The sequence below is a fragment of the Oncorhynchus clarkii genome, chromosome 8 (assembly GCF_045791955.1).
Source record: "Oncorhynchus clarkii lewisi isolate Uvic-CL-2024 chromosome 8, UVic_Ocla_1.0, whole genome shotgun sequence".
NCBI lineage: Eukaryota > Metazoa > Chordata > Actinopteri > Salmoniformes > Salmonidae > Oncorhynchus > Oncorhynchus clarkii.
The window spans coordinates 11491471-11503687 of NC_092154.1; the positions used below are offsets into that span (position 1 = coordinate 11491471).

At 47.1% G+C, this 12217-nt stretch overlaps 1 protein-coding gene across 2 annotated transcripts in view; it reads left to right on the forward strand.

Moving 5' to 3' along the window:
- LOC139414942 (pleckstrin homology and RhoGEF domain containing G3) overlaps positions 1 to 12217 on the forward strand; it is a 116323-nt gene that overhangs the window by 78499 nt on the left and 25607 nt on the right. For both annotated transcript variants that reach the window (XM_071162591.1, XM_071162592.1), the window contains 2 exons: positions 5258 to 5358; positions 12082 to 12151. In XM_071162591.1, the coding sequence (XP_071018692.1) occupies positions 5258 to 5358; positions 12082 to 12151 (171 nt within the window). The remainder of the gene's footprint in view (positions 1 to 5257; positions 5359 to 12081; positions 12152 to 12217) is intronic.

Consider the following 12217-nt stretch of genomic DNA (forward strand, 5'->3'; position numbering starts at 1 on the left):
CTTGAAGGAGGGGCGGGAGGGGAGAAGTGATCTGGCATCTGCAGTTAGGGGAAAGGTTCTGTCTGGCAGACTTTCACCCCCAATAGAGGAGAAGAGAAAAGGGACATTAGTTTAATCAGAATGGAACTTTACTCTCTGTATTATTAGCTCTTTCAGGATATTAATGTCATTAGTGCTAACTTCGGGGACTAATTCTGAGCTAGAAAACCCATAACTGTTTTGAGGTTCCCTAATGCACAAAAAAACTATTTTACATTGGTTTTAAATAAACCTTAACCCATTTCACTACCTCCGAAGTTTCAGTGCTACATTTACCTTCATGTTGTCTGATTCTGGCAGTTCATTTGCACCCATCAAGAGGATCTACTTTGTAATAATATGTGAAATTCTCAAATTACGCACACGTATTCAACAGGAGGTCGAACCCTGAGAATCGTACCTGTTTTGGATAGGGTTGGGTGTTGGACTTCTCCATCTTCTGTTGCCTCTTGGCCTGCTTCTTCTGGGACTTTTCCCTTTGGCTCCTCAACCATTCCTCCTCTACCTTCTTTTGTTCTTCCATTGCCATCAGCAGCGTGGCCCTTTTTTTCTGCTCAAACATAGCACAGGTCATGCCTCGGTCTAAATTGCCTTTGACCAACTGGTCCCCTTTCTTTTCCTCATTTACGAAGGTCTTCTTGATCTTTGTCTCGTGGTTTTGTCTTACTATTTTGTTCAGCCAGTACACCGCCCTTCTGCACTTGCTGTTTTTGATGAATACTTTTTTTTCTGCCTCATCTTGGAAGTCCTTGTCCTCTTTGTCACTGGTCTCGGTCTGGAGGCTTGAGCAATCTGAGCCCTCTGGGTCCTCCTCTTCTTCATCTTCATCCACCAGGAACTGTTTGTGATTTTTCTTCAGTTCCGCAATGATCTTCTGACGTTCGATCTCAAAGGCCTCGGCCTGAGCCTTCTGCTCAGCTTCCTCGGCCTGAGCCTTCTGTTCAGCTTCCTCGGCCTGAGCCTTCTGCTCAGCTTCCTCGGCCTGAGCCTTCTGCTCAGCTTCCTCGGCCTGCGTGAGGAGCCTCTGCCTGGCTTCCTCTGCCTCCTTGAGGAGCCTCTGCTTGGCATCTTCAATCTCCAACGAATGGACGATCCTCCCCTTGTAGGCAACATCGATCCATTCGTTGTCATCAAGCTCAATGTCCATCACTATACATTGAGCCTCGGCAGCCATCTCAGGCTCTAAATCCTGGTTGGGCTCCGTAGCTTGGTCAGTCTGGGTCTGGAGCCAGGACTGTGGTGTGAGGTCAGCCTGGGGCCTGGGCTTGCACACGATGAGTCCCCGGGACTCCGTCGCAGCCTGATCACCCTCCACCTGTTGTTGATGCTCTCTTCCAGCTTTCATGATCCTCGTCTGTCTCAGCTGGAGATCATAGTCTTTCAGGTTTTGCTCCTCCTTGAACCACTCAATTTCAGCATTTTTCTTCCTCTCAATCTCTTGAATAGCTTCCTGTAGTCGTCCTTCAAACTCCTCTTCCATATTCTTTCTAAGGTGCATCTCTATCTTCCTTTTGATTTGTTGGAGTTTCTCCAGCTGTCCTTCTTTCATCTTTCCTAGCTCTTCCTCCAACTCTGTTCTTCTGTTGGTCTCCTCCTGGATCATGGTCCTGGCCCTCTCAACCAGCTGAGTCCTTTTCTCTCTCTCTTTCTTGACCGTATTTTTGCACCTCTCTAGAAGGCTTTGCGCGGCCTCCTGAGCCTGCTCTGCTTCTTCCTCCTCCATCCGGCGGAGCTTATCTTTCAGACGCTGATTCTCCGTCTCTCTCTCCTCCCACCTGCTCTCCATTTCTTTATGGAGTACGATATTGCACCTCTCCTTGGTGCTCTCTGCTCTCTTTGACCCATCCTCTCTTTTATCCGTGAGTCCTCTCTGACCTTTGACCCTTAGGTCAGGACTGCTCGATTCATTTGCCATTCTTCTAGCAGGAGTAACAGAACATATACAGTGCCAGTCAAAAGTTTGGACATGCTTACTCAAGGGTTTTCCTTTATTTCTGTTATTTTCTACATTGTAGAATAATGGTAGATTACCTGGCCTCTACAATCACCCGACCTCAACCCAAGGTGGATGGTTTGGAATGAGTGAAGGAAAAGCAGCTAACAAGAAAATAGTAAAAATAAAGAAAAAAGCTTGTGTGTCCAGACTTTCGACTAGTACTGTAAATACAACACTCCCAGAACATATAGGCTAAATACACCATTCACACAAGACACATCCCATGTATCTTATTCCATAGAGAGAGGATGCAAAGAACACAATCATCACCAAGAGCCTATGAGCAGTTCTACAGTATGCATGTACGAATAACGAGCCCCACCACTAACCTAAACTTTGACATCTGTGACCACACCCACATATTCTGATTGGTTCATTCCTCATATGAATCCTTTGCTTTGAGAGACAGTTTCTTTACACTAGCCATTGTTCCCATAAACCAACTCTTTCTTTACAAGTAGTTGAATTGTTAAAACATGTAAGGTAACCACAATGCTCTCTGTTTCCTATTTATCCAGTAGTGGAGTTTTAGTAAGACATTGAAGACATGTCTACTCACCACCATCCAGTCACTCCAGCTAACTGTCTGTGACTGAATCAGTAATGGATTTGGGATTTTGTGTTTGACCTCATGACAACGCATTGTGATGTCATTCTAATGTCATGCCTACGCTGACCAGCTGAGCATCACAATAGAGTCCTGTATACTGCCCCATGGAATTACATAGAAAACAATTTAATAGGATTTGTATCCAGTGCCACCTTTTAGGCCTAATCAGAGACAAACATTTGCCTGCTGTACTGTATACACATATACAGCTGAGGCAAGCGCACCACTTTTAGTTCTGGTTATATTAAATGTGCTTTCATAGGTTGCGTGAATGCTAGTTTACTTTATCCTGGTATTTCCCAATGACCAGTATAGAATATATATATATATTTTTTTTTGTTGTAGTTTTTAAATCACTAGCTACCTTATTTTAGTCACTGGTGAAAATTATAGGCAGTTATCTGAATATTTGCAATAAAGAGCGAATAAAAATCCTCATATAAAACAGACTATGGTTGTGCACTACCAGACTGTATAGTGTATAGTATACCTTTGACCAGAGCCCTGTGGGCTGTCCCGGATAAAAGGTAGTGCACTATTTAGGAGAGAGGGTGCCATTTGGGACACAGCGTTAAGGTATTACTGAAGTCAGATGAAAGTACTTACCAACGCATAGAGATCAGATTGTATTGCTCTTAAGTATCCTAATTCTATGTACCAACGGCCCTCTGTCACTCAACTGAATCAGTACTGGTGGATTTGGGCTTTTATACCCTTTCCTGCATTGTGATGTCATGCCTATGTCTATGATGTCATGCTTAGTGACACACACGTCCAACATCACTACTCTGGACGGCTCTGACTTAGAATATGTGTACAACTACAAATACCTACGTGTCTGGTTAGACTGTAAATTCTCCTTCCAGACTCACATCAAACATCTCCAATCCAAAGTTAAATTTAGAATTGGCTTCCTATTTCGCAACAAAGCATCCTTCACTCATGTTGCCAAACACCCTTGTAAAACTGACCATCCTACCAATCATCGACTTCGGCGATGTAATTTACAAAATAGCCTCCAATACCCTACTCAACAAATTGGATGCAGTCTATCACAATGCCATCCGTTTTGTCACCAAAGCCCCATATACTACCCACCACTGCTACCTGTACACTCGTTGGCTGGCCCTCGCTTCATACTCGTCGCCAAACCCACTGGCTCCAGGTCATCTACAAGACCCTGCTAGGTAAAGTACCCCCTTATCTCAGCTCGCTGGTCACCATAGCATCACCCACCTGTAGCATGCGCTCCAGCAGGTATATCTCTCTGGTCACCCCCAAAACCAATTATTTCTTTGGCCGCCTCTCCTTCCAGTTCTCTGCTGCCAATGACTGGAACGAACTACAAAAATCTCTGAAACTGGAAACACTTATCTCCCTCACTAGCTTTAAGCACCAGCTGTCAGAACAGCTCACAGATTACTGCACCTGTACATAGCCCATCTATAATTTACCCCAAACAGCTACCTCTTCCCCTACTGTATTTATTTATTTTGCTCCTTTGCACCCCATTATTTTTATTTCTACTTTGCACATTCTCCCATTGCAAATCTACCATTCCAGTGTTTTACTTGCTATATTGTATTTACTTCGCCACCATGGCCTTTTTTTGCCTTTACCTCCCTTATCTCACCTCACATTGTACATAGACTTATTTTTCTACTGTATTATTGACTGTATGTTTGTTTTACTCCATGTGTAACTCTGTTGTTGTTGTATGCGTGGAACTGCTTTGCCTCATCTTGGCCAGGTCGCAGTTGTAAATGAGAACTTGTTCTCAACTTGCCTACCTGGTTAAATAAAGGTGAAGAGAAACATTCCACAGTTAGCCATACTCCTACACTGTCTCTTTCTGCAATCCAGTTTTCCTGTATTTCTGTCCTCCCTCATTTCTTGTTACAGTTATATCAGACTGCATATACATGTCAAAGACAGTGAGATGTCCCTGATACATTCCCATCCTTTTGTTTCTCATAGAAACAGAATGCAAACACCACAGAGATACGTGATGAAAAGTGTGACAAAAGTACAAAACAAAATCATGTATTTTATTTAACTAGGCAAGTCAATTAATTAAGAGCACATTCTTATTTTCAATGACGGCCTAGGAACAGTGGGGTTAACTGCCTTGTTCAGGGGCAGAACGACAGATTTGTACCTTGTCAGCTCAGGGATTCGAACTTGCAACCTTTAGGTTACTAGACCAACGCTCTAACCACTGCCGCCCCATATGCTTGAGGTACTATCTATATGTGGCTCCGAAGTACCCGTTCTTACCAAGTCATTTATACCAAATCCCTGTGGTGATTGGACTTTAAAAGAAAGCGTTATGATTTGATAGGTGTCCATAGCTCTTTGAAAATACGGGGGGAAAATGTAGCGTACCTGGGTTTAAGACTAGGTGTGAGCGTGTTTCATGAACAAGGAGCTAGTTAGACTTTATTTAGTAGATAGTGTGTGGACCTAAAATGCTCAGTGATGAAAAGTGGAACGTCCATACTAAAATGTAGGCATAAAAGTAAATGAATCCACTTTTTTTTCTTCGTTTGAGACTTTTGCGTCATGATGTAGTCCGGTGAATTGTGACTGAGGTGAAACTATCTGCCTTGCAGGACTACCTGGCCCACATCATCGACCAGGCAGACCTACCCATTAGACCAGAACAGGTGTGTGCCCTGTTTGGAAACATCGAGGACATTTACGAGTTCAACAGGTGAGCCGCTGACTAACTCATTTCTCTTATCCTTGTGAGGATGTAATGAATTACTGTATGAAGGAGTGAATGACTGAATGAATGAAAGAATGAGTGAGTGACTGTTTTCCCCAGTACCCAAGTTACACACGGATTAACACTGTTTACATTGTCAAGGCAATTCTATTGAACTATTGATGAAACTATTGTGTCCTTAACACAACACAAGTAAGGATTCTCAGAGTCAGTCACGTTCATTAAATATTTACAAGGGGAGAATTTCAGAATTGATGTGCCTGACTTGATGGGTGAAATTGCTCTCATGAAAATGTTGATTGCTGAGCTTGGAAGACCACATTTACAATGATGGATTAGATGTTGGCATTTAGAGCACACGTTAACACACGCATGCCTGCATCAGACACACGTTAACACACATGCCTGCAACAGACACATGTTAAAACACACATGCCTGCAACAGACACACGTTAAAACACACATGCCTGCAACAGACACACGTTAAAACACGCATGCCTGCAACAGACACACGTTAACACACGCATGCCTGCAACAGACACACGTTAACACACGCATGCCTGCAACAGACACACGTTAACACACGCATGCCTGCAACAGACACACGTTAACACACGCATGCCTGCAACAGACACACGTTAACACACGCATGCCTGCAACAGACACACGTTAAAACACGCATGCCTGCAACAGACACACGTTAAAACACGCATGCCTGCAACAGACACACGTTAACACACGCATGCCTGCAACAGACACACGTTAACACACGCATGCCTGCAACAGACACACGTTGTTTGCACGTCTCGCTCCAGTAGACAATGAAACAGCATATTTACTCGGTTACACTTTTGTGTCAGGCTACCACTCTCATCATTTGTCATCAATGGTTTTGTACACCACAGTTGGTTCATGGTGCCGGGGAGCAGTTTACAGAAGGCCCGCCTGTGTTGACAGTGGTCCTTTGTGCTCTGAAAGGCCCAATTGTATTAGTGTGTCAGATCTAGAGCCAGAGACCCACAGAGGCCTATCAGAGAGAGAGATTTGGGTTGCAAGTGAACAGGGGCCAAGTCCTGTGTTTAGGAAAAATAAATAATTTAACCACACTGCCTCCCAAAACAATGTCTGTGGGCACACACACATACAAATAGCTACTCTCTCGTCCTCTTATTCACTGAAGCATCTGAACACCAAAAGCTGTGTGCTAAAGATAGCTGGCCTCATGACCAGTAACGTCACCACACTCCTACTGTTTGTTAGTGGTGGGTCGTGTCCAGGCCACCCACCTCACTACCCAATGCTATCCTACAGTGCCTGAGATTAGAGAGTCCCATCTATGCTCCAGCATCCTCAACAATGTTTGTTAGTGGTGGGTCCTGTCCTTTTTAACTTTGATTTACGATGACATGCAATACTCCCTGAAGTCATAGCCTCCCCTTTCCCCTACTACTGCAGTAGCACATATGACGTCTGTCATTTAAGTAAGCACAATGAAAATGGCCTTGTGCTTTATATTCATTGGCCAAACGACATGGTTTTTCCCCCAATGTCCTCTAACGAAAGTCATCCATGCTCGCCCCAGGGTCACTGGAACACAAAACCCACGCTGGAGTATTTCAATGAGGTGTAGGACCAAAATAAGCATTTTCTAGCCCTGCCTATTGAGAAGAAGTAGGATCATTCAGTAGCACTTTAGTCAGGCTCACTGTTCAGAGGCCTTTGTACACAGTAGAGTACATCCTCTAACAACTTTGGTAGTGTACTGTATATAAGTATTGCAACGAGCCAGCAAATCAAGATGGATGAATATTTGTTCCGTTTTAGGCAGACTGGTATAGATGATAAACTCTATTAATTTCATTGCACAGTGGCACTTCCTACCTAATTATTATTTTGTAGAGTGGTTGGCTCATAAGAAAGCACCTGAAATAAAGTGTGTCTGGAATTTGTGTGAAAAGGGATTGAGAGGCACATGGAATATTGGTGCTCACTAGCCTCGTACCACCATCCTGATCTGTCTATATACACTGTCTATATACTCAGTCTATATAGACAATCTTCGAAAAGGCACTCCGCAGTGGTGCTTGATTGTAGACGCCTGTGGCTGTGCAAATGACTGTTTGAATGTGTAAAGTTGTGCCTGCTAGAGTTATGTAGGGTTGTGACGATAGCAGTATCGTCATGTTTTTTCCGGGGTAAAAATGTAAACGAAGCAGACCGAACTCCTTTAAAAACCCGCTGTATGTAAAATATTGTGTTATGCTGTAGCTTGGAAAGTAAACACATGTGACTCTGGATGACGACATAATGATGTTTGTTTCCAACATTAGGGCTGTTTTCCTAAAGAAGTTAAATCCGCTTCATGTTTTGTTTCCTTGCCTTAATGCTAATGAGTATTGCGATACTGGTATCGTCCCGGCCCTACGGTTATGTTATAGAAGTATACCTACACATCTTCTCCCAAATGACAGTCAAGGGATGGTTGATGACGTGAAGTGTCATGCTATTTTGTGGATCTCACCCTACAACCAAAGGGCATCCTGTCTGGAACAAAGTAACTCATTTGATTCCTGTGTTTTTCTAACTCCTGGTTAGAGATAGAAAAGCCATTTGTCCTGTTGGCGTGGTTACTGGGTGACTCTTATTTAACCCCATAACGGTTGGTTTGTTCAATTATGTGCTGATGGTGTGTTTTCCCCCTCAGGGAGAAAAGAGATATGAGCTGTTCTGTTCTGAGGTGTTGTCAACCTAACCTGTGATTGGCCTGAAGCTCTTTACCCGTCTGCTTCTTCACCATCGATGCCCAATAGCTGTACTTCAGAGAGTAACTGGTGCTCATCAGGAATTTATCTTCATCTTTTACCCAAATTGTCCCTGTAACATTTAAGGTTCATGCATCCCATTTTAAAGGGAGATCATGGTTCATGCGTCCCATTTTAAAGGGAGATCATGGTTCATGCTTCCCATTTTAAAGGGAGATCATGGTTCATGCTTCCCATTTTAAAGGGAGATCATGGTTCATGCTTCCCATTTTAAAGGGAGATCATGGTTCATGCATCCCATTTTAAAGGGAGATCATGGTTCATGCTTCCCATTTTAAAGGGAGATCATGGTTCATGCTTCCCATTTTAAAGGGAGATCATGGTTCATGCTTCCCATTTTAAAGGGAGATCATGGTTCATGCTTCCCATTTTAAAGGGAGATCATGGTTCATGCTTCCCATTTTAAAGGGAGATCATGGTTCATGCTTCCCATTTTAAAGGGAGATCATGGTTCATGCTTCCCATTTTAAAGGGAGATCCTGCTTCCCATTTTAAAGGGAGATCATGGTTCATGCTTCCCATTTTAAAGGGAGATCCTGGTTCATGCTTCCCATTTTAAAGGGAGATCCTGCTTCATGCTTCCCATTTTAAAGGGAGATCATGCTTCTCTCTCCCTCTCGCTCTTCAGCCACGCTTCTCTCTCGCTCTTCAGCCACGCTTCTCTCTCGCTCTTCAGCCACGCTTCTCTCTCGCTCTTCAGCCACGCTTCTCTCTCGCTCTTCAGCCACGCTTCTCTCTCGCTCTTCAGCCACGCTTCTCTCTCGCTCTTCAGCCACGCTTCTCTCTCGCTCTTCAGCCACGCTTCTCTCTCGCTCTTCAGCCACGCTTCTCTCTCGCTCTTCAGCCACGCTTCTCTCTCGCTCTTCAGCCACGCTTCTCTCTCGCTCTTCAGCCATGCTTCTCTCTCGCTCTCTCTTGACCTTTTATTAGTCTTTCCTTTTCCTTATACTGCCTCTACCAGTCTGCACTGTAATTAAAACCCTGTCCTAAATAACTCATGTGTTCCCGGCTGTTATATGGCTAAACTCTGTGAGACCAAAGACGTTGAAGACAGAGGCCTCTGAAGCTGTTTACCAAACTGACACATCTGTCCTTTGATTGTTTAGTCTTATCGGGGGGCTGTTTTTACTCCAGTGGCTGTGGATGGTAAGTTTTGGTTTGCCCATCTGAAGTGGCTGACAAAGTGCATGCTAGCACTGAGGGCATGGCATGCTGTGGTGTGGTGTGCAGTCTGGGTTTGCTGTGTCTCTCGTGTGGTAGGGCATGGCGTGCGGTCTGGGTTTGCGGTGTCTCTCGTGTGGTAGGGCATGGCGTGCGGTCTGGTTTGCTGTGTCTCTCGTGTGGTAAGGCATGGCGTGAGGTCTGGGTTTGCGGTGTCTCTCGTGTGGTAGGGCATGGCGTGCGGTCTGGTTTGCTGTGTCTCTCGTGTGGTAAGGCATGGCGTGAGGTCTGGGTTTGCGGTGTCTCTCGTGTGGTAGGGCTTGGCGTGGCGTGCTGTCTGGGTTTGCTGTGTCTCTCGTGTGGTAGGGCAAGGCGTGCGGTCTGGGTTTGCTGTGTCTCGTGTGGTAGGGCCATGGCGTGCTGTGGCGTGCTGTCTGGGTTTGCTGTGTCTCTCGTGTGGTAGGGCTTGGCGTGGCGTGCTGTCTGGGTTTGATTTGTCTCTCGTGTGGTAGGGCTGTGGCGTGAGGTCTGGGTTTGCTGTGTCTCTCGTGTGGTAGGGCATGGCGTGCGGTCTGGGTTTGCTGTGTCTCTCGTGTGGTAGGGCATGGCGTGATGTGGCGTGCGGTCTGGTTTGCTGTGTCTCTCGTGTGGTAAGGCATGGCGTGAGGTCTGGGTTTGATGTGTCTCTCGTGTGGTAGGGCATGGCGTGCTGTGGCGTGCGGTCTGGGTTTGCTGTGTCTCTCGTGTGGTAGGGCATGGCGTGATGTGGCGTGCGGTCTTTGGATTGCTGTGTCTCTCGTGTGCTAGGGCATGGCGTGATGTGGCGTGTGGTCTGGGTTTGCTGTGTCTCGTGTGGTAGGGCATGGCGTGATGTGGCGTGCGGTCTGGGTTTGCTGTGTCTCGTGGTAGGGCATGGCGTGATGTGGCGTGTGGTCTGGGTTTGCTGTGTCTCGTGTGGTAGGGCATGGCGTGATGTGGCGTGCGGTCTGGGTTTGCTGTGTCTCTCGTGTGGTAGGGCATGGCGTGCGGTCTGGGTTTGCTGTGTCTCTCGTGTGGTAGGGCATGGCGTGATGTGGCGTGTGGTCTGGTTTGCTGTGTCTCTCGTGTGGTAAGGCATGGCGTGAGGTCTGGGTTTGATGTGTCTCTCGTGTGGTAGGGCATGGCGTGCTGTGGCGTGCGGTCTGGGTTTGCTGTGTCTCTCGTGTGGTAGGGCATGGCGTGATGTGGCGTGTGGTGATGTGGCTGGGTTTGCTGTGTCTTGTGTGGTAGGGCATGGCGTGATGTGGCGTGCGGTCTGGGTTTGCTGTGTCTCGTGGTAGGGCATGGCGTGATGTGGCGTGTGGTCTGGGTTTGCTGTGTCTCGTGTGGTAGGGCATGGCGTGATGTGGCGTGCGGTCTGGGTTTGCTGTGTCTCGTGTGGTAAGGCATGGCGTGATGTGGCGTGCGGTCTGGGTTTGCTGTGTCTCGTGGTAGGGCATGGCGTGATGTGGCGTGAGGTCTGGGTTTGCTGTGTCTCGTGTGGTAGGGCATGGCGTGATGTGGCGTGCGGTCTGGGTTTGCTGTGTCTCGTGTGGTAGGGCATGGCATGGCGTGCTGTGGTGTCGTGTGGTAGGGCATGGTGTGCGGTCTGGGTCTGCTGTGTCTCTCGTGTGGTAAGGCATGGCGTGATGTGGCGTGTGGTAGGGCATGGCGTGTGGTAGGGCATGGTGTGATGTGGCGTGTGGTCTGGGTTTGCTTTGTCTTGTGGTAGGGCATGGCGTTTGCTGTGTCTCGTGGTAGGGCATGGCGTGCGGTCTGGGTTTGCTGTGTCTTGTGTGGTAGGGCATGGCGTGATGTGGCGTGCGGTCTGGGTTTGCTGTGTCTCGTGTGGTAGGGCATGGCGTGATGTGGCGTGCGGTCTGGGTTTGCTGTGTCTCGTGTGGTAGGGCATGGCGTGATGTGGCGTGCGGTCTGGGTTTGCTGTGTCTCGTGTGGTAGGGCATGGCGTGATGTGGCGTGCGGTCTGGGTTTGCTGTGTCGTGTGGTAGGGCATGGCGTGATGTGGCGTGCGGTCTGGGTTTGCTGTGTCTCGTGGTAGGGCATGGCGTGATGTGGCGTGCGGTCTGGGTTTGCTGTGTCTCGTGTGGTAGGGCATGGCGTGATGTGGCGTGCGGTCTGGGTTTGCTGTTTCTCGTGTGGTAGGGCATGGCGTGATGTGGCGTGCGGTCTGGGTTTGCTGTGTCTCGTGTGGGCATGGCGTGATGTGGCAGGGCATGGCGTGATGTGGCGTGCGGTCTGGGTTTGCTGTGTCTCGTGTGGTAGGGCATGGCGTGATGTGGCGTGCGGTCTGGGTTTGCTGTGTCTCGTGTGGTAGGGCATGGCGTGCTGTGGCGTGCGGTCTGGGTTTGCTGTGTCACTCCTAACGCTGGAAGATTGTCTCTCTGCCCATTTCCCTGTGATCATGGCTCTCGACGCTCCAAAGCATCAAACAACTTTGGGCCTGAAGACCAGATGGACACAACAATATTTAACCACATCTCTTTTTCTAGTATCGATTATGAAATGTAGCATTTCAGGGAGTTGTCGACAAAAGCCTGACGTAAATGCTGCTTTGGTTTGTGTGTTACGAGTGTGATTGAAATGTACATCACTACGATATCTGCAATATATTTGCAAAAGTCATACCTGTATAATTTGCCATTTGATGTAACCAGGCCTCATCTTTGATCTCTGACCTCTGTTGCAGTGAACTGTTGCAGTCCTTAGATATGTGTGACAACGACCCTGTTGCCATCGCTAGGTGCTTCGTCATGAAGGTTAGTGCAATTCCAATCCTATTATGCTGTGCATGATTCTCTGCCCTGCTGAAGAGTTTCGTCCAG